This window comes from Anopheles moucheti, chromosome X (genome assembly GCF_943734755.1).
Source record: "Anopheles moucheti chromosome X, idAnoMoucSN_F20_07, whole genome shotgun sequence".
NCBI lineage: Eukaryota > Metazoa > Arthropoda > Insecta > Diptera > Culicidae > Anopheles > Anopheles moucheti.
Window position 1 is genome coordinate 5,720,540 of NC_069142.1, and position 25,815 is coordinate 5,746,354.

General features: G+C 46.2%; 4 protein-coding genes across 8 annotated transcripts; all 4 read left to right on the top strand.

Moving 5' to 3' along the window:
* The first annotated feature begins 1,055 nt into the window (after positions 1-1,055).
* LOC128307305 (palmitoyltransferase ZDHHC8) lies at positions 1,056-17,797 on the top strand. Of its 4 annotated transcripts, XM_053045069.1 has the most exons (10): positions 1,056-1,376; positions 3,693-4,334; positions 4,438-4,559; positions 5,324-5,481; positions 5,561-5,736; positions 5,816-6,010; positions 6,078-6,375; positions 9,479-9,556; positions 11,764-12,248; positions 14,859-17,797. In XM_053045069.1, exons 2-10 carry the CDS (start codon positions 4,243-4,245, stop codon positions 16,036-16,038), a joined length of 2,784 nt encoding a protein of 927 aa, XP_052901029.1. In that variant the 5' UTR covers positions 1,056-1,376; positions 3,693-4,242; the 3' UTR covers positions 16,039-17,797. The 4 variants fall into 4 exon arrangements, with proteins under 4 accessions (XP_052901029.1, XP_052901030.1, XP_052901031.1 ...); XM_053045070.1 differs by lacking the exon at positions 9,479-9,556; XM_053045071.1 differs by lacking the exon at positions 9,479-9,556 and having other exon boundaries at positions 6,078-6,306.
* Positions 17,798-20,193: 2,396 nt separating this feature from the next.
* Positions 20,194-23,428, top strand: LOC128307307 (forkhead box protein P1-B). Of its 2 annotated transcripts, none has more exons than XM_053045073.1 (5): positions 20,194-21,023; positions 21,082-21,108; positions 21,200-21,276; positions 21,345-21,446; positions 22,480-23,428. In XM_053045073.1, exons 1-5 carry the CDS (start codon positions 20,207-20,209, stop codon positions 22,936-22,938), a joined length of 1,482 nt encoding a protein of 493 aa, XP_052901033.1. In that variant the 5' UTR covers positions 20,194-20,206; the 3' UTR covers positions 22,939-23,428. The 2 variants fall into 2 exon arrangements, with proteins under 2 accessions (XP_052901033.1, XP_052901034.1); XM_053045074.1 differs by having other exon boundaries at positions 21,604-22,611.
* Positions 23,429-23,829: 401 nt separating this feature from the next.
* LOC128307082 (uncharacterized) lies at positions 23,830-24,500 on the top strand. Its single transcript, XM_053044803.1, has one exon. It carries the CDS (start codon positions 23,862-23,864, stop codon positions 24,363-24,365), a length of 504 nt encoding a protein of 167 aa, XP_052900763.1. The 5' UTR covers positions 23,830-23,861; the 3' UTR covers positions 24,366-24,500.
* Positions 24,501-24,676: 176 nt separating this feature from the next.
* Positions 24,677-25,301, top strand: LOC128307293 (uncharacterized). The gene is made up of 2 exons (XM_053045056.1): positions 24,677-24,776; positions 24,842-25,301. Exons 1-2 carry the CDS (start codon positions 24,686-24,688, stop codon positions 25,231-25,233), a joined length of 483 nt encoding a protein of 160 aa, XP_052901016.1. The 5' UTR covers positions 24,677-24,685; the 3' UTR covers positions 25,234-25,301.
* Positions 25,302-25,815: the final 514 nt, after the last annotated feature.

A 25,815-nucleotide genomic window follows, 5' to 3' on the forward strand; every position in this document is an offset into this window, starting at 1 on the left:
ATTATGGGCCCCCCTTGAAAAATTCCGCCCTGGGCCTCCAAGGGGATTGATCCTCCACTGCAAATAGTTGAATGCTACTTTAAATAAACTGTCTTTCGCTTAACCACAGTATCCTGCAATTGTATAGAACCACAGATAAGGGAGAGAAGGTCACAGGTTCAGATGCATTCATGGGAAACCGTTGGCCTCCGTATGTCATCTTTGTGGCGAAAAAAGTTTAGAGAAAATCGACCGCTGCGGGGAAAAATTTCGGGACGGACTCAACAATATCTGGGACGCAGTCAAACAATCTTCAAGCGAGAATGAATCACAATGGATGGTTGGCAATGGCAGTGAAACAAAGTACCTTGCTGCGAATATAACTTTCTGAGGTTGGATTGTCGTTGGAATTCGCGCATAATGTGGAATCCACAAACTCCTACAACGAACTTACACGACAAATAAAGCTAGAAGTATATTCCAGCAGCTCGAGAACCTGTCCAAAACAGACGTAACTCTCTCAGTTACGTACGTACGTTATAATAAAACTAAATTAGTGTATTTATTTAAACCGAGAAATAGAAAATGTTTTGAAAAATGGTTTTTATAAAAATTCATGTTTGTTTATACGCACTCTTCAGGTGCTAGCTGACGTCTAATACCTACTGTCACGCATGCAATATCTTTTTTGACAGCCTGCTCGGAATGAGATGTACACGCGAAATTACTCTCTCGCTCTCTTCTGCCACTGCAAATTGCTCCTTCTCTCTCTGCCTATTGCCGCCCTTTGATTCGCCCTTTACGCATCTTTTTCTTACTGCCGCACGCAAGCAAAATGCACACTCGTATCGTACTGTCCCGTTCTTTCGGACTATCTCACCGTCGAACGCGCTCTCCGGCCTATCTCTGCCCGTACAGACGGCCATTGAAATTTTCCACGCTCGGTGCTGGGGTTGCCTGGTCAGAGAGCCACGACCATTTTGCCCGTGCGACGGTGTGCCAGGCAAGCAGGAAAATACGAAAACACGATACACACAAAAAACCCTTTGCACGTTTCGTGAATCAGGACGAAAACGGGGCCATCAAGAGCTAAATAGCACCTGGAGACACTGGACAGGACCGGGAAGATAGTCAGCAGTATTGAACGAAAAGGGAAACGAAACGGCACAGTGTGTGTATGTAATTAGAGCCTAGTGTCAAGTTGTAAACCAGTTGTGCGTGCGTGCGTGTTTGCTGCTGTCGTGTGTTGTGTGCGTGCGTATGTGTACCAATTGCCGCTATGGGATCGCGATCCTTTTGAGCGGTTCGTCACCAACGGCACACACTCACACCCATCAAACGGACAAGGAGAAGCAGCCAGTCAGCTAGCCAGCTATCGACAACCGGAACAGAGACGGGTGAGAACTCCCTTTTTTCACGGCCATTCAACGTCACACATGCGTTCGTGCGTGTGACTGTGTCGTCGTCGTCATTGTGGTTGCTGTGTTTGTTGTGCACACCTGTATCTGAGTACCTACCGTGCGGTACAATGGTTGTGTACCGCGTGGCGGAAGACAGCAAGGAGAACAATCAACAAGAGTTGGAAAAGCCACGAACCATGTGTGTATGTGTGTTTGTGTAAAAAAAACGAAAGAGAGAGAGAGAGGGAGATAAAGAGAAAGATTGCACACACCGATCGAACGGGAAAACTTCCATCAGTGAAAAATAACCCTTCTTTTGCATTGCGAGAGCTTGAGATGGTGGAAAATTACACAGAAGAAAATGGAAAAATAGGTTTGCCATTACCACTGTGCAAACGCACCGTGTGTTGCATACGCACACACATTACCACAGCATCGATCGTTTGATCTGTTTTTGTGTGGCAGAAGCTTAAAGAAAAAGGGAAAAGGAAAATCCCACATACACACTCACACACAAACGGGTGCACATTCCGAAAGGGAGTACTCTAAGGGAAAAAAGGCGGAAAAGAAAACTCATTCGTTGGGTTTACCCACTGTGCGTAAATTCGTTGCGTGTCCGTGTGTGTGATAATGCATTTGTGCAAAAAATTAAAAATCCCTTCACACACAGCACATTTTTCTCTCTTTCTCGCGTATGTATTGCGAGGTTTTTTTTTCGTTATCACATCATCGTGTACATCATCCTTAAGCGGACTTTACGCCTCGTTGGGTAGAAACAACAAAATATCAAATCAAACGCGCGGGACAGTAAAACAAAAAGGGGTTGGTGGTTGGTGAAGAATCGTTTTTTTTTTGCTCCTCATCACCCACCCCGGGTGGATGAGTAACGAGTGCATATCCACACTTATGGGCGCAATCAACCATATCAACACTTCCTTTTTCGTCTTACAAGATGGTTGGAATGGAGTGGACAAAAGCGAAGGGTGTTTTTTTCTCCACCCGTGATGGGTGTGTAACACCGGGGGGATGGTGCCCTCTTTCTTTGCTTTTAAGCCTTCCTTATAAGGTTCTCCCCCACATATACACACCCATTTCCTTGAGTCACCACTGTCTTTTTGAATGATGAACGTAGAAGGAAGGTTGATTTTATGTGTATTCTGTTATAAAATGGTAAAATAATTTTACCAGTTTTCTTTAGTGTGTGCGTGTGTTTTAAAGTGTGTACCTTATTTTTGGTTGTAATCAATTAAATATTCCTGCTACTAGAACTGTCATTTTACGCACATCAGCGAGACTTTTCTTCTCACTCTTTCTCACAGAATCACACTTTGTGGAGAAAACGGTCCGCGCGTTTCGCTCTCTTTTTCTCTCTCTGTCAGATGGAAAATAAAAAAAAAATGCTTCTAATAGCAACAAAGGATGAAAATTGAAACAAATAAGATAAAGCAATAAGAAGACAGTTAAAACATATCAAGTGTGCTGAATATTATTCACCGTGTGCTGTAAGTGAAAATAAAGACTAATTTCCCCAAAATTAGAAGTCATACACGCAAAAAGACGGAGGGCATGCGTGCAGGAAAATCCCTTGCCTTCGGTGCGTGTGTGTGTGTGTGAGTGGATTGTGTGAAAAGTCATCACGCAACGCGGAAATGGGAGCACACAAGTGGACATAAACAGCGAACAAGTGCCGTGTAACAAAGTAACACACGAGTTACTTTGTGTGTGTGTGTGTGTGTGTGTGTGAAGGGTGTGTAAAGGGGTTGCTGGAGGAATGAAAGGGAGCGGGGGGGGGGGGGGGATGAGGTTTCAGTGTGACACGAAAATTCACAGAAACAATTCAATACGTCAACTACCCCTACATCGACAGCTGCTTCCTGTTGCAATTGTTGGGTGTATGCGCGCGGGCGCACCTGTGTAGGTGTGTATGTGCGTGGAAGTTATGCGTGGGTGTATAGGTGTGTGGGATGGAGCAACTGCGGTTTTCCAGTTTGCGTGAACGGAGTTGGGTTTTTGGGGAAGAATTATTTTTGTTGTCGTTGTTTGCGATTGAAAATTCCTACCCGCGAGTGGACTGGCGCTTATGGGGAAAAGCGAAAAACACACAAATCCAGTGGCTAGTGTTCAGGCTGTATTTTAGGGAGATGCACAAGGGCCTGAGGTAAAGGGAAATGCGGCGCAAAGTGATGTGCAACAGGAGAGTGCCCTGTCTTCGATCTATTTCTGAAAATCAAACAACAGACCGTCGAACGCCTGCTATGCTGCAATTCGTACACTCACACGATTTTCCTTTTCTATATATTCCCCGCCGTGTAGGGTATCACTTTAAAGCGTGGAACGTATCCATCCATCGTCCATCAAATGCAGACGGTTTAAATCTGCTTCGAAGAAGAAGAATATCCCTGGCCGACTTCTGGAGCAGGAGTGATACAACGTGTGTCAGATAGCGATTTTAAAGAGTATCACGACCACCAAAAGAATCCTCCTCGTGTGCAAGTGGGAAGTTTGCCTCAGCTATCAGTATTGCGATTTCGTTCCGCTATCCAATCCATTTTGCGTCCAACACCTTTGACCAGGGGCAAACGTTCTGCGACCATCAACATATACACTCGCGCACTCACATCACACATCCACACGCAGCGAACCCGAAGAACCATTTCGAAACGTGGAATTCGTCGACAATAGCGGGACCGCACCACCAAAATCACTCAATGACGACGTGCACGTTCCAGCAAAAAAAGAGATCCTAACTCCACAACAATCAATCGGAAGTGGAGAACCCGAAACAAACGAAAGAACAAAGAGCTCACCGTTTTTATCAATCAATCAAAAGCTCTAGTGGGACGAGCGAAAGGTAACAGCGAAAATGCCGAAATGTGACGTTAAGACGAGATATATCCCTGCCACCTTCGCCTGGACCCTGCTGCTTAGCACCACCTTCCTGTTCTTCTGGTACCCGTGAGTAATCTTCATCACTGGCTCGATTACCGAACCCGTTTCTTATGTTACACCCCGAAAACTTTGGGTCCTTGCTGATACACAAATTGCTGTTCATTTCTAGATGTCGCCAGTTTTACATCCAACGGCATCCATGGGTACCGGCGTACCAGGCCGTCATCACGTTCTTCGTCATAGCCAACTTTACGCTGGCAACGTTTATGGACCCAGGCGTTATCCCGAAGGGTAAGATCACGAGAAGGATTGCCGTGCGCGTTTGTGATGCGAAACAAGTAGAGAGATTAGATAAAGTTGTGAGATTAGATAAGGTCTTATACCAGGTTGGATTCAGGGAGCTTTGAAACATTAGGCAGTATGTTGATGTATGAGACTACTGGAGGGAGCCCATTTAGGAACAATTGATGCATATGTATTCTTCCTGATCTTGTTTGCTACTATTGTTTCAGGGAATATCAAACATAATTGACAGAGGTTAGATAATTAATTTTTACATTAAAAACGAATTTAGTCGTCATATTCTGGAATTATTCAATCGATGTACTAAGGGTTCCGATGTGTTAGCTCTTTCTTGTCTAGTCTGGACCTACAATATTCTTCAAATTATATATCCAATCTAAGACGAGAAGGGAAATGTAAGCTAGCATTAGTGACAGAAAATTTGAAGTGGTTTCAAGAAATTTCCACGTTTTTGATGCTGAGAAAACTCCAAAAACCAGAGTAGAATCTTGAATTTTAGACTATTTTGGAGATGTATCTGGGGTGACCTTCGGAGTCAAATTCTGGAGGTATTCTGGTCTAATATTGTTTCGAATCTGAAGCCTAATTGGAAGTTGAATCCTTAGTAAAATGCGTTGTGGGCTTATAATAGAAATAGATTAATTCAAAAAAATTGAAGCAGTAGGTAGGAAAGATTATTATATATAAAACTGTTCCAGAAACAGTCGTAATCTCTATGTCACGTTGCTTCTTTCTTTGCATGTACCAAGCAGCACCACCGGACGAAGATCGGGAGGACGAATTTCGTGCGCCGCTGTACAAAAATGCCGAAATTAATGGTATTACGGTGCGAATGAAATGGTGCGTTACGTGTAAATTCTACCGGCCGCCACGCTGCTCCCACTGCTCCGTGTGCAACCACTGCATCGAGGTATGTTGTTGCTAATTGCTGCTATCTGTCCATTGACTGCAGAGCTAATAATTGTTTCCGTGTGTCTCCCATCCACCAGACATTCGACCATCACTGCCCGTGGGTAAACAACTGCATCGGACGGCGTAATTATCGGTTCTTCTTCTTCTTTCTCATCTCACTATCGGTGCACATGCTGAGCATATTTTCACTCTCGCTCGTGTACGTGCTGCACAAGGAAAAGGACAAGCTGACCGAGGTGGAACCAATCGTGGCGTACGTGTGCACAAAACCCCTAATCCCCAAATCTCTAGCGCGTTTGCAAACTTTATTGTGCTTCTTGTTCTTTCCGTAGCATGATTTTGATGGCCATCGTGACGCTGCTCGCCATTCCGATATTCGGACTGACCGGTTTTCATATGGTGCTGGTTTCGCGCGGTCGCACCACAAACGAGCAGGTGACCGGAAAGTTTAAAGGCGGTTACAATCCATTTTCGCGCGGCTGCTGGAACAACTGTTGCTACACCCAGTGCGGACCACAGTACCCGAGGCAAGTGACGTGGAACTCCTCTTGTTGGCCAGGTCCTGTAACTCACGGTGTTTGATTTTGTTTGTAGCTTGCTCAAACCACAAAAGTACGTGGCCCGTCGTTCCAACAAGGAAAATCAATCGATCAGCACCATCACCAATGACGGTGGTCCCGGCGGTGGTGGTGGTAATGATGCTGCCGGTTCGGGCCGCCGGCATATGCCGAACAGCGGTCCCGGCACCCAGCAACAGCAGCAGCAGCAACAGCAGGCATTGAATCAGGGCGGTGGCATCTACGATAATAACCGGCACACGCAGGTAAAAACCTATATGGATCATGGAAATGGTCACGGTATACGTACAGTTGGATCCAGTCATTACAGTAAGGTGCGTAGAATGTTTGGCTTTGTTTCTTTATTATACGTTACTGTATTTTATCCAAACCCTCACTGTTCTGTTCATGTGTGATAGATAGTACTATGGGGCTATTAACTTAATTCGTGGCGTGTGAAATACTGTTATTATGTTAAGAATAATTAATATAATATTTTACCGAGTAATCGAAAAAATATCAAACTATAAATATGGAAGGTTGTTGTGGCGGTTACAAATCAACAAATGTGACAAACATGTGACCACTCATAAACAAAAAAAACTTGACTAGCATTAGCTGCACTATACAATGCCACGAATTAAGTTATTACGCCTAAACTAATTCAACTACAGAATTGTCTTTAAACTCCTCTTCCTACTTCCGTAATTTATCTACGTTTCTGCTCTTATATTATCATTATCTGTGTTCCTTCTGCTGGTCTCTCACTTTCAATCTAAGGCTAAGGGTTTCCCAAGTTTCTTCGATCCCCTTTTTCACTATTTTACATCCGGCGGGGACAATAATGGAGTTTCTCAGCTTTCTCCCTTTTTCTTCCGCTACATCTACGGGGGTTCGTTTTCCTTTCCGTCTGACACAATCTGCCTACCACACTTACCACCCTCCCCCCCCATGTGGCTACAGGTGTCTGTTGTCTTATCGGTGTTTACTAATTGCTCTCTGTTGGACGTTGAACAAAAACAAGATTTCCGCTTGATCTGCTCTGCAATTTACTGTGTATATGTGCATTCTAAAGCACCAGCAGCATACACGTGTCCTGCTAATGTGCATGTGTGTGCGCTGGTTGGTCTCCGCCGCTTGGGCAAGTCGTGTCCACTGTAGGGGAGGCTTTGATTTAAGTTTACTTTTATTCTTCCAATACTATGTGTTCCCTATTTCTGTTCCTTTTCTACTTGTTCACTCTTCAGTACACACTTAGGTATGTTTTCCTAACGATTTTTTATTATTTATGTATATATTTTTATCTTATTTCCTTTTTTCATTTTCCTCCCCCAAACACACACACACCACCACCACCCAAACACACAAATACCTGCACCCTTACCTTCTCTATCCGAGTGTTGTTGTTGTTTTTATTGTATTTTATTTCTTTTTCTTTTTTATTACTCCACTTTTCCAACCCTTCCCCAACCCCTTTTTTCCCAAACACCATTCAATTGTCGGATGTGACACCTGCCCGCCCGGCCGTTATCCTTATTCATTCCATACACAAACACACACGCACATACACACACGCGCGCGCACACCGATTTGGCGACCTCAGTTGACAGAGCGATAGTGTGTTTGGCGATTGTGCGTGTCTAGCGAGATAGGCAGAAACAGAGAGAAAGAAAGAGAGAGAGATAGAGAGAGAAAGATTCAACAACATCCAACTTCCGTTCCACACAACGTCTCTCACGTGTATTGGATATTGTTTTTTAATTGTTTTGCTGAGCAAGTACTGAGCGTATCACGTTCATCACCTGCAAAGGTGTCCATAGACGGAAGTATAGAATGTAAAGCTAGAGCAGATAGTACAGAACAACCCCGAAACGGTTTCGTATCGAATGGAAAGGTTTTAGGGAATAAATTATAGCTTTGATTTTGACTTAAAGTGTATTGAGGTTAGACCATGTTTTTGTTTTGTTTGTTTGCGCATAATATGTTCTCAGTGTTTGGTGCCTTCCTCAATTCGATCTCTCAAGGGACAGTGGATCAACCAAACACAAGTACGCACAGTGCGAAAACATAATCCTCCGAATGGTACGACGTACGTATAGCATATTGTATAGAACAAACTTTATTAAAGTACCAGCGCAGGGGAAAAGTTAGAAACATGTTGAATGCGAATGAGGCGATGAGGTAAAACAACAAAAAAAACGCCCAAAACGAAGAAAAGCAACGTATTTCCATACATTCCAGCTTCCAACTAGTCTAAGTATCCGTACTATCCGTACGGTACTCAGGAAAAGGAAACAGTAACACTAGACATCGCTCTTACTGCGCGACGCGCATTAGACTAAGCAAGTTTTTTTTTACTGACTAGACAATATATAAGAAAAGCAAAATATACAGCACTTACGCTAGAAAAAAAAATCAACAACAAAAGAAAAACATTTCTAATGTGCCAACACACGCAACATTGGCAGTGTCTAAAAGGGCATCAGTGTGTTGCTTCTCTCAACACTTGTTTGATATAATTAGGTGCAAGTATGCAATTATTTAGTTTCAAACATTTGCTTTTGAAGTATTGTTGCTATTCAAGGTGCTGGTGGACAGTGTGTTAACTCAATTTGTAACCCAAAGGCTTTCAATACACGGAAGCAATGCGCGTCTATTGCATTCTTTCTATGCGTTAGTACTCAACCCTGCGGTGTGGCACCGATTGGGAACCAATACACTTACACCGTTTATAGATTAAGTTTTATTTCTGTGTCTTATGTTTATTCTTCCTTCTTTCTCTTTCTCTATTTCTCTTTCTCTCTTCCTTTTCCTATCTCTTTTTTCCGTTTTCTTTTGCCTTTTGTGTATTATTCATGCCCCTTTTGTTGTTGTTCTTTTTTATGTAATGCTTTTATGTTCACCATCACCATGTCCTGTCCTTATTAATTATTGTTGTACACTTAATCATCTTTTCCGATCTTTTTTACTTAACCTCTGCTATCGGGAATTTATTTACTATCTCTCTCTCTCTATCTCTTTCTCTTTCTCTCTCGCTCGGTAACACATTTTTATCAATATTTGTTTTTTATGTATTTCCTTCATTCGGGTACTGTTTGCTGTATTATCTGGTTTTCTTCTGTCGCTGAATCAGGTGGTTGATCTTCACTCTCAGTGATTGCTAAAAGGCAGGGTTTCGCATAGCGGTTGTTACAATCTTCCCCAATCAAATAACGCTCCCGGATGCTGTGTAATCTGACGTCTCTAACTTTTCTCTGCTGCCACACACACCACTACCGGAATTTTCCACTAACCCCCCACACGCATTTCAACTCTATTCTATTTTCTTTCTTTTGGTGTGCGTGTCTAAATCTCACACCCTCCTTCACCGCATCGCTCTACTACATCCTTCTCACGATCATCTTCTGTGCACGCACGCACACGGCAATACGGCAACAGTCCGCGACGGATTACGTGCATCTCGTTTCATCCCATTCCGTTTCGCTAAAGGCACTCGCGCAAGGCACCGCTGACGAGGTAAAGAAGAAGGGGGAAAATGCGTGCTTTTTCTGTTGTTTTTCCTTGCGCCATTGTCAAATGCGCCATTGGGTTTATCGTTATGCTCCCCCGCATCACTATCGTGCGTGCACGTGTGTGTGTGTATGCTATTTTACGCTCTTCTAGTACCTCAGTAATGGCGCCTGTTTATAGGCTACTACTACTGCTTTTGTCGTAGAGTTTGCTTCCGGTTATTCAAGTTGCTAACGCTTGTTGACGATGATTTCCATGCAAACCTTTCGCGATGCTTCGTTTGCTTTCCGTTTTGCTTCAGCTCACCGGGAGAATAATACTTGCTTTCGTTGTGTTTTTGTGTGCGTAGCGCCTTACGTTACGTTTCTGCGTTACTACCCCGGTTTTAATACTGTTTTGCTCCATAGTTTTCCTCAGACAGGGCCACCCACCTTACCTATGCTTTGATCGCATTGCATCTCATTTTATATATCGCTCATCCATTTTACCGCGCCTGTGTGAAATGCTTATTGCTTGCCTCATGCTAAAGAGCAAATTTGTTTTTAACAACGTTTGTTAGTTTTGTACTAAAACATAAAAATTATTTGAAATGTTTGAGAAATGTACAACTATACCATTCCGAAAATGGCATCCAATGAAACAATGTTTAGCACAGATGATACTCAAGATTATGCTTTTCGCCAGAGGGTTGGATTGAGTGACGGAACAACAAGATGAAAAGAGAAAGTAGAATTATGGAATCTTTTTTTTTTAAATCCATGTTCAAGTTTGGCGAACATTAAAAGGTAAGTTGACTCTGTGTTCCGTCCCAGTGTTTCCTCCTGCCATCGCGATCCAGATTCGTTCTTGTCCCGCTAATACGTAACCCTTCTGCGTGTCTATATTGTAAGGATGTGTGTAATACTAGCTATTAGCATTTGTTATATCATTGTTTCCGGCTGTGTAATGAGAATGTTTAACACAATGTGAACCTTTATACGTTTCCCGCAGGCACAAAGTTGTGCTTGGGAAGGAATTCTTGAGGAATTTAAAGTTACAGCTGAGTTAAGGCTGAGTTTAAGCTCGGCTAGTTTACGATCGGCTGCCTCAGTTTTAATCAATGCCCTGCCGGGGTATTGTTGCTATTTTTCTACCAGAAATATCTATTTTTATTTCGTGGACATTTCTCGTCTAATCAACAGTTCTTGTCACTAACGATAAGTTCTTGATGATCTAAGTTATACGTTGTTATGTTCTCACACGAAAAGTTAGACTTTTACTTAGGCAAGCCATCCAAAATGGCGTTTTTATCAGAGTAATAAAACGATCCACGTGGAATTATGTCGAAATAGTAGCACACCCTGTCATGAGTCATGAGATGTCAGAGTGTAATGCTTGTGTGTTTGTGTGTGTACCAGTTTTGAAATATCCCACCGACACGGTATACTTAGTACCCTACAATGCTATAACACCCAATTCCATTTTTTCTTTCCACATTCATGTTTCCATCATCTTGCTTTTCTACGCCATTTTCTACGTATGCTTATTGCTCAAACCATGGTGATCTTTGTCTAACTATTTTACGGCATACTCTTCTATGTACATAGTAGATAATTTGTTTTGTCTATTGCCTTTCTGTTATTCTAGTTTACCCAGTGTTTGTCCAGTGTCCAATGTCTTGACCTTGTGTTTTGTTCGGGCTGTTTCCCAAATGCTCTTTTATGACTTTCCACCGATGTTCCCGTTTTGGTGTATGCAAGTGTGTGTGTGCGTGTGTGCCTGCGTATGTGAGAATGTGTGTGTGTTTGTTTGTGAATGTTTCATATCGATGTACTTACAGCCGTTTCTTTACTCTAGTGCAGTAGTTGTTTTGTAGCACGACTATTATTCTCAGTTTCGTTTTTTAATCGCACCAGTAGCGAAGCGCATGGTGTAAACGCAGTCCAAAGTGAACCCTATCTGTCTTGCGGGTATTACTAAGCGTTTGCCAGCGTTACGCGTTACGCACGCGATGTGTTAACATGTGGCAAGGTTAAAATGATTGCGCGTATATCTCGCGCTCTTTTTCTTTTTCTCTCTCTCTCTTTTACGATTTTCTCTTCAATTTTTCCTAATGTTCCTGCCCCCCCTCTCATCTTACCTTCTCCTGGTCCTGGACGAAAACAAAAAACGCAATTCTGTCCCATCTTTTCCGCGGTATTAATTCACGAACCCCGCCCACCCCGTCGGTACAGCTGTCACCGGGCCGCGAATGCTCCGACATCGATATGGAACCGCAGGCGTCCCAGAGCCGGGACTGCGAACCGACACCTCCGCTGCAGCGTCACGGGTCGAAGAGCAACTTCTTCCTACCACCGCTGGACGGTCCACCGGTCGGAATGGCGTCGCAGGTAGGCAGTGGGGGTGACTCGCCACGTCAGCAGCAGCAGCAGCATATGCGGATGTACCATCCGCGGCATAGTCCCCATCCACGGCAGCGAGGACTCGATCCGTCGCGCAGCTTCACCCCCGAGGGTCTGTCACCAGACCATCCCGGAGGTCCCGGTGGCCCGCCACCGATGATCACGATACAGTCACAGCAGCAGCAGCAGCAGCAACAGCAACAGAGTGCTGGGCCTCGTGGAGGAGTTCCGCCGTCCTCGGCAACACCGACAATGCAGCAACGCATCAAGGCGCTCGGAGTCGCCACACCCCTAGCCATGTCCAGTCCTGTCCGAAGGTAAGTCCCCATTCAGACGTCATTTTTTCATAAAGCTTTTTCGGGAAGAGGAGACGCTCTATGGAGCTTCACTCTAGGTTCAAACCGGCATTATAGGAGCTTAACGGTGGAAGTCTTCAAATCCCAAAAAAAAACCCAAATGGCTAAATGTACGTTTAGCAGTGGGGTACAGATTAGGATGCAAGATGGCGGATGAAAAACAACCTGCTGTAATGATGATTTCTTCCATTCTCATATCTGTCTTGATCACTTTTCATCGCACGCTGTTCACGCTCCTCCTGCTAATCCTGCTTCACAGGTGGACGTAAAGATGGCGACTCACAGGCTCGCTCTCTCATTGTGTTGCACCGGCAAGACACGGTGGCAATTTGCGCGGCGGAACAAATACAATAAAAATCACGCAGGAAGAATGTCTTCGATGCTGCCCTCGTTCGACACTCTCCACATCCACTTACTTCACGACAGCCGAGTGGTAGCTACTTGTTCACATCTTCACAACGTCCAACTGCGTCTCCACACGAGACGCGTAGAGCAATCGGAACCGGAAACAAATCCCCTCTCGATTGCTTTAGATAGAGTTGCAACATGTGCGGACACTGCCAGAATACAAAACCACCCGTTCTGCTCTTCTTTACTTACTCTCCTACAAACACCCCCCCCCACCGTTTCACGACCGGAAACACGTGGGTAACATGTTCGTTCACATTTGCGTTACAACGCCGTTACGTGTTCGTGTCGCTAGGCGCTCGTTTTCTCGTTTCGCTCGTTTAGAAAGAGTTATTTTGTAATTTAAGACCCCAACAAAAAAAGAACATCCCCGCCTGCCATTTTGTGTTTGTTTTTCTCTTTCTCTCTCTTTTCCTTTATCGAGTTAAATTTGCGTTGCGTTTTTTTGCTGTCTTTCTGTTGTTACCATATCCTTCTCACAAAAAAGAATATAACGTTCGTCGTAAGGATCCACCGATTGTTTAGTACGTAACCATTTTAGTTGTTCTACTTCTGCACAGTTTCTTCCGTTTTTAATTAGTATTGGATGAATCTGATTCAGTTTCATGAAGCTGAAGAAATTGAAAACTGAATTTTAGACTGAATGATTCTAAATCTCTACTCTGAAAATCTCAGAAGATCACGAAAGATTCCTCGTAATTCATGAATTTTCAAAGTTTCTAAAATTCTAAAAAAAATAATACTCATAGATTCATAACTCCTCAAAATTTCATGCTACAAAAAGGTAACAAGGATTTTTCATGTTCTGTCTCAAGAATTGCTGTGTAGACGAAATAACCCAAATTCAGCATTAGTTTGAAAAGATCTTCTGATAAATATTTGGGTATTCCCAAAGCCTTGAAGATTCATGAACTTTTGGAGAATCTACTTCAAATTTGAAAAACTCCTTAATGATTAGACTGACCCTGGAAGAACTCTTTTAGAAAGATTCATGTTTCTCAATACTACTTCCAATGTATCGTTCTCTAATTGTGCGTGTACTATTTTAATCTTCTATAATGCAATATCATTAATTTGATGTTCCCTCATTCTCTGTGTACGGCAACTGCTCAGCAGCCGCACTTATTCCCAACAGTTTGTTTTTAAAATTTGGTACCACTTTTAACCAACCATTGCACATTGTATAAATCGTCATTAATACGCTAAGTTCTGTCATTATTACATTTTTTGTTGTAAGTATTATTTTTAAGTAGTATTACACTATCTCTGAACAGTCATTCTTTTGGAGTCCATTTCTTTACCAATTTTGTTTCACCCCTGCCGCGTTATACTCCGGTTTACAATGGCTGATTCTGTTTGTGCGTTAGTTTTGTTTGTTGTGTTCATTCATAAGTTCAACCGGCTTCCAACCGTATTGCGCTAGTGGTATACGGTGACAATATAGAGCTGTCAGCAAAATTTCTTGACGAAGTACAACAATCAGCGTCAGTAGTAGTGGGCACAGTTGCTAGGTGGCTTTCATCCCAGGATCATTCGCGTAAAATTGCTGTTTTTGCTAGTAGTGGAGGCAATAGTAACGCACAGAAACCGAACCCGATGCTACTAGCGGCTAGTCGCCTCTTGACAGCTGCCAGTAGTGACAGCTGTCAGTTGTCGCGCGTATAGTGTTGTTTTGCGTGTTTTTTTAACGTGTCCATTTCGTTTGGCTGTCCATGCCGGGCAATGCATTGGTACTCGTTTGTTCGCGTAGCGCGTATTTTGCTCGTTTTGCTCGTTATACTGCGTTTGTTTGTTTGTTTACGTTTTTTGGCAGGAGAGAGAGAAGAGAGGGCCTCTGCACCAACATAAGTCGCGCGTCAATGTGTGTTTTGTGTGCTCTCTAGCTGTTGTACTGCCCTGGTCACTGGCCTGGGGATATGTCATAGCTCTCGGTTCGTCTGTGAGTAATGTGTACTTCTGAGGTTATGTCTTCCGAGTGAACGAGCTCTCTCTTTTTCTCTCCTTTTGAGTCTTGCTCTCCGTAGAGCTATGTGCGCGTAGCAAGTTAGTTAGTGCTACAAGCTCCCAAACTACAACACTCCAAGTACGCTAATGCTTGATATATGCCTTTTTGTTTTTTCCTGTTATTTCTTTTCGTCCCATTGCGGCGTGCCACTCTTGCAGATCGAACCCAGGCACACCGACGCAACCGAGGAGGCCCGATTTCATCAGCGTTGGCCAACCGTCCCAGCTGCAGCAACAGCAGCTTGGTGGCAGTGGCAGCATGACCGGCAATTACTACGACTTCCCCCTGCAACCTCAACAGCAGCAGCAACAGCAGCTTCCACCACAGACGATGGCACTGCACCAGACATCAGGTCTTCCCCCACAACATCCTTACCATCAGCAGCAGCAACAGCAGCAGCAACAATATCCGATGGTACATCATAACGGTGGTCTGGCCGGACCGGGTGGGCAGCCGCCTCAGCAGCAAGCACTCCGGGGTGGCACCTCTGGACCTTCAGTCGTCTATCATCATGGTAGCCCGCAGCGGCGCTACCTGTCCGAGGGTGAGCTAGTCCGGCAGGGTGCCGAACTGTCCTACGCCCGCAACAACCAGACGTCAGACAACATCCGGGAGCTTGCCGGCAGTCCGCAGCGCGGTGTCTACCTCTGGAAGGACACGTCGCCCGGCTTCAATCAAACGAACGGTGGCCAACAACCGTCCGTCTCGGTCTACCAGAACACACCCAGTCCAACAGCACCGCATCAACAGCAGCAACAGCAACAACCGATGCCCCAATCGATGGCACCCTTCGGCACGGTGAGCGCCGCCCGGTATCAGCTCCAGCAGCAGCAGCAGAACAGTCTCGCGAACAGTAATATCGGTGGTGGTCTTGGTGGTGGAGGCGGTCTCGCCAGCTACCATCCCGCACTGCGCGGTGGTGTGCCGGTCTTCCCGCCCCAACCACCGCTCCAGCAGCAGCAGCAACAACAGCAACAGCTACTAGGCCAACATCCTCAGCAGTCCCAGCAGCAGCAGCAGTCCGGTGTCGGATTGAACGGTCCAGGTGTAACCGGACCACAGGCACCGTCCCCGTCAATCAAGCGCAAAGCAACCCCTACCCGGCCCATGTCGTTCGTCCGCGCACTGGAGATGACTGACTCGATGGAGATGGGCGGCGGCGGAGCAGGTGTTGGAGCAGGTGTTGCACCGGGTGATATTCCGGGTGGTCCAGCACAGCAGGGCGGTGGGGTGTTGCGAGGTGCAACAACCAACAACACCTCCACCACCACCACTACCAACTCCCCACCCGATCAGCGGGCCAGCGTGTATGATATGAATTACGAGATTTCAGTGTAGAAAGAGCTGTAAGCGAGCGCCACTAAGGCTGCTAGGTTAGATGGAGGAGTCGGGAAAGTTAGTGAGTGGACGGCACTCCAATGCGCAGACAGATCAGCACACAAACACCGCAAATTATGTTGCTGCTGAAGGTATCGGAACTACTTCCTATCTTCCATACAAGCGTATGTGTGTGTGCTGTTGGTTGTACACATTGAGCCTGTTGCTATAGTGTGAGGTATAATGGGTGCAATGACTCCCCACCCGAAGGGAAAGCAATGACTTAACCAGCGACATCACAATGCGCGTGTGCGCAAAAAGCAATCACACGTCAATGTCCAGTGAGCGCTTACTCAAACCCTCCTTCCCCATCCCCATCCACACCCTCCCTCCTTCCTTCACCCTACCGTTTTCCCCACATCCGGGTTTTTTTGCTATTACGTGTATTTATATTTTGTATGTGTATATAGATACATGTATACATGCATACACACACAGGCATGTGCACACACACACACACAAGCTTAGCTGTGTTTATATAAGCAAACGAACGAATGGCAAACGAAAGAGTTTTTAGATAATCGCTGTTGTTATCTAGTTGTTAGGAAGTCATCACACCTTCACCAACGCTTCAGCCCGTCCCTACTAGCGTTATCTATTTCTCTTCAGAAAGAATCATGCTTTAACAAGAATGTGCGTACGTGCGTACGAACATCAAAACCAACAGAAAAGGGCTATTGCTATTCCAATAGTGAGTTCCGTCCTATTGACATAGAGCGCCCTCTATGAGGATTTTGTTGTATTAAACACCGTTTACGTCGCTTTGCTTCCCACCTTTGTTAGTAGTAGTTGCGTGATAGTAGCGTGACGCATTGCGAGAAACGCCCTCCACGCTCTCTCCCCTTTTTTCTAGTCCTAGTGTTTCATTGTATCCTTGTGATCTCGCGCGTACGCCTCACATACGTCACACACAAGTACACGCACACACCTAGATACATGGCGGTGTGCTGTGTAGAGTGTAAACCACCCGCTTCGAGTGGAATTGTTTTATATATCTTCTTCCCCATGTTAGAGCGCCCTTTCGGAAGGGTGATGAGTATTGGGACGTAGGGCACAGAACGGTGAAGGTTGTTAGTTTGTTTGTTTTTTTAGGTTAGAATTATTTTTCTGTTGATGTTTCACCGGACATGTGTGGGAGCGCGCACACGATACTGTTGTATGTGTATGGTTTTGTGTGTGCATGGAAACGTGTAAAAGTTTGTCACAAAATGGCGACTTACAGCACACACTCAAACTCACACGAATCAAAGCGTTACGATCACAATTTCTTAGAGTGATCAAATCGAACCGTCAATGCGCAGCGGTGCGTTTTATAAGGAGTATAGATATGTGTGTGTGTGCGGGGTGTCTGTATGTGTGTATATATTTATTTATGTATGTAGATGTTTAAGTACAGCGCGTTTGTATAAGGGTATGCGGGTTTTGCCTGCATTCGATACTTTTAGTGATCCGTGTGCGCAAGGATGAATGAAGTGCGTGCGTGCGCACGTAAGAGTGTGTGTGTGTGCGTGAGCATGTGTGTTTGAGTGCAGATGTTAATGATGCAAGATGGCACCATCGTGCAGCAGCTTAGTGAGAGAACAAGGACGCGTGGTGCGTAGTTAGTAGTGTGGTAAGGTAGTAATTTAGTGTGGTTAGGTTAGGCAAGGCGCAGTGTAAAGCGAGATCCTGTCAAGAAAAGAAACAAAATGAACAAATGTATAATATTTTTTTTCTCCCATTTTCTCCCACTCTCTATCTTTTCTTTTTCTGTTTTGCGTTAATATAAGTGTGTAAATAGAGAACAGAAAATAGAAGAAGAACAACACAGAAACCGAGCAGGAATTCCTCTAACCGAGTTCAGTGCACCTGTACTGTTTATAGGATTTGTTGTTGTAATTTTTTGTTTATTTTGTTGGTCTTATTCATCGTCCCTCCTTCCTCTCACACCGCCCCTTCCCCTCCCTTATATGAAAACAGGAGCAGTTGAAACATCCAAAGGATAATGAAAACAAACTGATTAGCAACTTCGCGCGGACAGGTGGATGTGAAACACGTGTTTCGGTTCTTATTTGTGTCAAATACAGGAAATGGGTAGTGAAAGAAGTGGAAAAAACAAACCCCCCCCCCCCCCCCCCCCCTCTGTCATGATAATGACTGGGGCGTATTTAAGCGTCGGAAACGTCGGACCCCGGTTCACTATAGTTTGTAAGCGGAAAGGTTCTCGGTTCGGTTCTGGAGTGCGCCACGGAAGAAGCAAAAGCAGAAAAAAGGGTGGAAAGCAACAAATCTACAAATAAAGTCCCCGTACACACATACACACACTGTCAAATTTGGAGCCATATTGAATGTTGGGTGAGTCGGCGAAGGGAAAAGAGAAGAAAAAGCGTTTGTGTATGCATGTCCTGCTGAGCGTGTGTGTGTGTGTATGTGGGTGTGTGTTTGTATGAGAGAGGGTGATTAAAATGGGGAATGCAGCATTGTGCATCGTGTCTGCACGCACGAAGGATGCAAATGGATGAACAATCTAATACAAAAAAAATATTACAAATTACTATACAGCAGGAGAGAGGCAAAAGAAGAAAACAACACAAAAAAGCCAGTAACGCTAGTACGTTTAAGTGCAACCAAAAACAAAAAATACACATTAACTGTAACATTTCACAGTGACTGTATATGGCAGAGGGAAGAGAAAAACAAATTCAAATATATGTATATATATATATACATATGTGTATACATATATATATATACAGCTATTACTAATTGATTGCCTCTGGTGTGTGTGTGCTTCTTTCCATTCTTGGACGGCGTAAAACACGATTTGCAACAATAAGTGTTCGACCTTTTTCCACCTGCAAGGACCAAACGGTACGCTCTGCAACGGAGCGCACGGGCGTAAGAAATTGCATACCTGCCAGGCGCTTTCAACCATCAGCGAAGGGGTGATTGCGCTTTCCAGCGTCTGCGCATCAACGACATTCTCTCTTCTGCCGTGTGAAAGAAAGAGAGAGAGAGAGAGAGAGAGAGAAAGAATGAAATGACACACACACACACATACACACATGCATAAGAGCAGGCTAATGGAAAAGGAGCAAACCTTCGCCACAGAACGATTCCATCTGCCGTGCGGGTTGCATACCATTCAGGCGCTCGATCAACCGGTGCTTTTAGCACCAAGTTTTGCTACTCGTTTTGGTTCCTTCTTCTTGCGTTCTTTTGCTGTTTCCCTTTTTTTTTTTGGATGGTTTTTAGGGTTGGTTTAGAGATGGTGAACAGGGAGACAGTTATCTTTCTTTTGTTTTACATTTCACAATGAGAGATTGTAGCCTTGCGTGCGTGTTTATTATTTGCTGTACTTTGCTAATATTAAAGTGTGTGCGAAATTCAAGTGAAAATGATGAAAAATTTCAGTTTGCAGAGAAGCAGAGCTGCCTGTTGGCCAAAATGGCAGCACACTTTTTCATTGCATCGTGTGCATCGAAGATGCTGGAGTATGTGTGCGTGTTTGTGTGTGTGTGTGTGTGCAATGTGTAAAGAAGGATTGTTTCAGGCGCAATGTTGCACACGCTGTGATGCAGCTAGTCCTTGGAGTCATTGTGTTATATAGCTGCATAACAATTTTGCTGTGTTATCGTTATTTTCTTCTTCATCTGATTGTTCGTTGCAGATTTTTGTTTCGTTTTTTTTTGAGATGGCATGAAGCGATGGAGATGGTTAGCATCACACCCGAATCTCGAGTGCAACCTCTTTCTGCAAGCAGTGTGGTCGAGCAGAGAGCGCAGACGTGTGCACCAATGCACTCCTTCGTATGTGTGTGTGTGTGTTTGTGTGTGGGTGTGTGCAGGTGTTCGGGAGGAGTATGCCATTTTTGTCTAGACACGCCATCATGGATGCAGTTTTACGACGGTTGCAAGCTACAGCGTGTTGGTCGTAGAATTCCTGGAAAATTCGGAGAATTCCGTCTCTTATACAGCAAGATGACGTCTAGAACCGCTATCAACTATTACATTTTCTGTACATTCACAGCGTACACGCAGGATTTCCACCCGGGGCCCCCAGTGTCTTCAGAGGCCACCATCAACTGCATCCGTTACGATTGTTGGAATTCTCATTACTAGCTGTCATCAGCCACTGAACTCAACTATCAATGATGAAACAATTAAGCAACGAAACTTTGGCTAATACCATGTGGCTAATCTTCTACAAATATTTCTCTTTCTTCTCCTCCCTCCTGCGTCTTCCTCCAATTGCAGACGAACCAGGTAATGGGTCGTCTTCTTCCCGGGCCGGTTCCACCTCTATCCATCCACTATTCGGTGGTGGTGCGTGCCGCTGGCCCGGTTGTGAGCGAGTGTTCGACGAGTTCGAAGACTTCTACAACCATCTGCATTCCGACCACATCAACGGTGACTACTCGGCCGCCCAGGCACGCATCCAGATGGAGGTCGTCTGTCAGCTACATCTGCAGCTGCAAAAGGAGCGTGACCGGCTCCAGGCAATGATACTGCATCTGAACAAGAAGAACGAGATGCTCCGCACACCGGCCGCCCTGTTCGGTGGTTCATTTTTGTCGCAGCTGCCCACGATACCACCGCTACCATCGGCCGCCCCATCCCAGGCCAACACGGTGCCACCCGCCGTGACGGGTCCGTTCGATCTGATCGCTGGTTTGCGCTTCCCGGCCGAGCTGGCCGCCGATATGGTGCAGGGTGCGTTCGGGGCCCGACTTCCCCACCAGCACGTTGGTGTGGGATCTGCCGTCGGATCGGCACACCATCTCCACCATCACCATGGTACGCAGCAGCAGCAACAGCAACAATCGTCACTACATTCGCTTTCACCACCTGTGACGGGTGCGCACGGAACGGGACCGATGACCGCATCCGGGCAAGGTGCTACAGGGAAAGGTTCCAAAGGCGGAGGAGCTGTACGGCCGAAGTACTTTTCCCCGCAGGATAGCGATGGTAAGTAGCTGGTGCTGTATTCCATTTCATTTCAACACTGATTTATTCCATCTTGCAGAGCTTAACTACCCAGATGTACAGGACGGTAAGAGATTTTATAGAAGGTAACTGAAAGATGGTACTAGGCAGATTAAGAACCTCTGCTTCCTTTTCTTATCTTAACGTATATGCGGCAGATGTGCACAAGAATAGGGAGTTCTATCGCAGCCATGACGTACGTCCACCGTTTACGTATGCGTCACTCATACGCCAGGTAAGCGCCCGACTCCAGCTCCAGGCATCATCGCCCAGCCCTTCAACTAGCTCTCCAATATTTCCCAGGCCATCATCGAGTCGCCCGAGAAGCAACTCACGCTGAACGAAATCTACAACTGGTTCCAGAACACGTTCTGCTACTTCCGGCGGAATGCGGCTACCTGGAAGGTAAGTACCAACACCGTTTCTATTTACCTAACAGCGGGTCTCAAGTTTAACGGGGGAGTCGGGAACAGGTTCGTATAGCAAGTAGAGCTAAAAGACTCTGTGAATGGGATGTCTATACGTCTTAAACACCTTCAACACCCATACACATTCGTCCCAGAACGCCGTACGGCACAACCTGTCGCTGCACAAGTGTTTCATGCGGGTGGAAAACATAAAGGGCGCCGTATGGACGGTGAACGAGGCGGAGTTCTGTAAGCGTCGGCCCCAAAAGCTCGGCATCATGCAGTTTAAGTTCCAGCAGCAGCAACAGCAGCAGCAGCAACATCATCATCATCCGGCCACTTCACTAGCTGGGGCCGGTTCCGGTTCTGGACATCAGGGCAAGAAGAAGCAACAGTCACCTGCAGTGTCGTTACCATCAGCGGCGTCACCCCAGCATACGGCACCGAACCATACGCTGCCGGGATCTCCTGCACGGGCCGGCGGCACCTCGATCGGTGCAGCCATTGCGGCCAGTGTTGCCAACACGCTCAAACCACCGCCACCACCATTCTTCTACAAACGGTTCGTTTAAAGTGTCTTACACACTAATGCCATTCTTTCATCTTGTCCCCAACCTCCAATTTCCCACTAGCCTCTCGCGAGATGAGGTAAACCTCAGAGTAGTTTTGTTTGCTATTCGAGGCCGATACTGCCCGTATGACAATGACCTGCTGGCGCAAGATGTCTGCTTTTTGCCACTAACCTACGAGGCTTACTAACCGCCATCATTGTGTGTACTCTACATCACGGTGCCATTGCGGTTCGTGTCTCGGGTGTGCGGATGCGGACGTTCTCTTTCCTTGAACAACTTCAAACCAACGGACTGCTTTGCTGTGTAGTAGAACAATGAACTTCTGCCATTCACATTGGGCCCCCTCTCCGCAGTGTTTAGAGCGGGGTCCATACGGGTCGGAGAGTTCATGTGTTGGTTTTCTCCTGTTCCGTTCCTTTCTATGCACCCACAATACGCACGTTATACGAACACACACAGAACGCAATACGAACCAACCTGTCACTGCACAAGTGCTTCGTGCGGTACGAGGACGATTTCGGCTCGTTCTGGATGGTGGACGATCACGAGTTTCTCAAGCGGCGTCATCTCTCCCGAGGCCGTCCGCGGAAGTACGACATCTCGATGCCACCGCTTACTGACCCTGCCACCGGTGCGCCGGTATCCTCCCGCACGCCAACGGTCGGCAACACCGAACCGAACGCTGGTGAGCACGAACTGCACGACGACCCGATGGCGATCTCCGGTACCGGCGGTGTGCGCCACGGTGACGGTGCGGATGTTGGGTACGGTGAAGAGTACACCGGTGGCCACTGTACCGTCGGTGAGACGACTGGCAATACTGGTAGGTCGGTACCGGGGCCTGTTGGGGAGAAAGAGATCCACAGCATATCCACCAGACGTCCGGCGACGAAGAAGTCCGACTACAGCAGACGGTAACCGATGCACCAACCAGACGTCAACCTTCATCCACCTCCTGTTTCACCTTTCCTCCTTCTGTAGTGTTCTTTACGTGTTGTTTGTCTAAACCGGGGAATGGAAGGTTTTGTGACACACACACATTTTGTCCGCACTCCGCAGATAGTTCTATTATTTTTTTGCAGAATGAATTACGGATATATTTTGTATCTTCTCTGTAGCCGTAGCAGTACTGTGAGATGACAACAAGCTCCGGCGACGATTGCTCAATGGTTAGACAAAAGTGGGATGATATCATCCGGTGTATATTTAACAATGTTTAATGTCTGCCGAATCTTCTCACTAAATGACTAACTTGGTTCCTTTTACCGTCAAGTATCTTTCGATTCTTTCAGGTACTTCCCGGAATGGAGCTCGCTTCGAAACCTAATGATTCCGGTTCTAAGCTGGATCGTAATCTCTTACTCAACACTGTTTGTGTCCAATAAAGTGCAACATCTTTTCAGCAGAAAACACCTAATACCAGAGGGAGGTTTGAGTCTACTTAAGGGTGGAAAGAAATCGCGATTGCTCGTTGAACTGTTCGTTTGACTTCAAGCCGCATTGTAATTGTGCATTGGATTAGCAGTGGGAAGATATCACAGTAGGGCACATCGGTAACATCCCCATTCCCGTCGGTGACTCAATGACTGACCATTGTTTTGTGAGACCGTGTCGATAAGACGCAACTAACCTCAAGATGAGTTGGAGTGGTTTCGGGACAGGGTCGGAAGCAACTAGATGCTATCTTTCGAGTGGCGTTTCCGTTTGCGCACGCCGAGAGTGCAGCTAACCCAGTTCATCGTGATAGCACTGGACGCGGGTATATAAGGGTAGTACCGAAACTTCTTTCAGCATTACAAATCTGGCAGCCGGGCTAATAGTCGTCAATCAAACTAGTCGAAATGTCTCCACCATCTGCAATGCTGGTCTGTTTGGGCGTCACACTGATTCAACTGTTCGGAGGTGCCATCGGTGCACCGTCGGATGTCTCATCATCCGTGCAGGTGTCCATCGAAACCATCCCGGATCTAGCGGCGTTCCGTAAGGCAAATCCCGACCTACACATTGTTCCACTCGCATCTCGCTCGGCGCCGGAGGCCGGAGGTAGTACCCGGCAGGTGATCACCTACACTATCGGTCAGCACTCGTCCGGCGAACGGTTGGTCGGCATGGCATCGAACCAGCAGTCTTGGACGACACCGCAGGACGTTAAGCTCGAACTGCAGTACCCAACCGCCGGTGTTGGTGCCGTCGTGACGTATGTGGAGGTAGTGGTCAATCAAAGTTCGTCCGCCGGCCGGGGCTACATCGTGTCTGGCGGTGTGGGTCAACGCAACGTACGATTGGTGATTGAAGCGTACGACACCTTCTTTTTCAACTACAACGCTGCCATTTACGGAAGATAGATGTAGTTCCCGGTATCCATTTTCTTTCACTCACCGTGAGTGCCTTGTGCAACGCGCGGGAGAGTGCGTATCAGTGAGTGCTCTTCGCAGTGTGTGCCGCTAACCAAATAAATTGTTTTCAAGCACTAAAAATAATCGATTATATCAGCAAACAACAGACTAATTTGTACGCTGAGTCAACATGTTTTGTATACACACTTCGCCCTTCTTTGCCATGATTTGTTTGACCTGCTTTCGAGTGTTTGGTGTGCTAGCAGCAGTGTGCTACTGCACATCACAGTTTGCTACTGCCCGTCGCCTAAAGTGTCTGCTGCTGCGAAATGCATTCGCTACATCTTGCATTAAGTCTCACGCTAGTTGTTGCGTCCGTGGACATGCTGGTGAAACCTGTCAATGGAAAAGAACACAACTGTAAGTGGCGCTGTGGATGTCTGGCGGTACTCCGTACTCACTCTTATCCCCCCTAACGGCGGCAGACATTTTCGATGCGTCCGAGCTGGACTGTCCCGGTAATGAGACGCACGGGCCGATCACACTCACCGCCTACCATCCCCTGTTCGACTCGGACCGGAAGCGTGACTATCTGGACGCCCAGAATCGGAAGCTGTATACGCTGCAGGAATATCTCGACAATAGGGCACCGTACGTGACGGTCGGGATGGATCCAGATCTGCGGTTACCGTACGGGAAGGAGGCATGCATACCCGAGCTGAATCGCCATTTCCGGCGTGCCGTCCGGTTGCAGGTGCGTGACACACACGAGGACCTTCGTGGTGGTGGCTACCGGCGGGTGGACATCTGCGTACGCACGCAGGAAGATAGTTACGACGATGTCGTGAACCTGCTGCAGGTGACGCTGGTACTGTGAGGTTACACGGATGCCAAGGGGAATAATGCAATGGCGTCTCTAAAGCGAGAACCCTGACTCGGACGATGGGTAAACAATAGCACAATAAAAACCGGAATTCTTCCTGCGTGTTCTGGGAATTAATACCCGCCAAGAGGTGACTGCTGCTGTTTGCAGAAATCACCATAATTACCCACGCGAATGACCTTGAACCTTCTTGGCTGTTATCTTTGCCCCAGCATTCTGATACCAACCGGACCGGACCATCCACCCACGGGACCGGTTTTTGTTTTCATATTGCGGAAGGAGCGCACATACGTTGGGTGAACACCACGAGCAGGTCAATCGATGGGCTAAACTGTCGTTCAAAAGGTTTCGTGCGAGTGTTTGTGTGGGGCGCGTTTCTTCGATCCGGTTTGATAGAAACCGCGTCCAAAAAATTCCGATCAGGCACCCAAAACGCACAGCGAACAGCGCGCAGCGCGTACGAGTGTGCGAGAGATAGAGAGGAATCTGAAAAGAAATCTTTATTCAGGGAGATGATCCTCGCCACACTGCGTAAAGCGGTTGTTTTCGTTTGTGATCATTCTTTGTCCGGTCTCC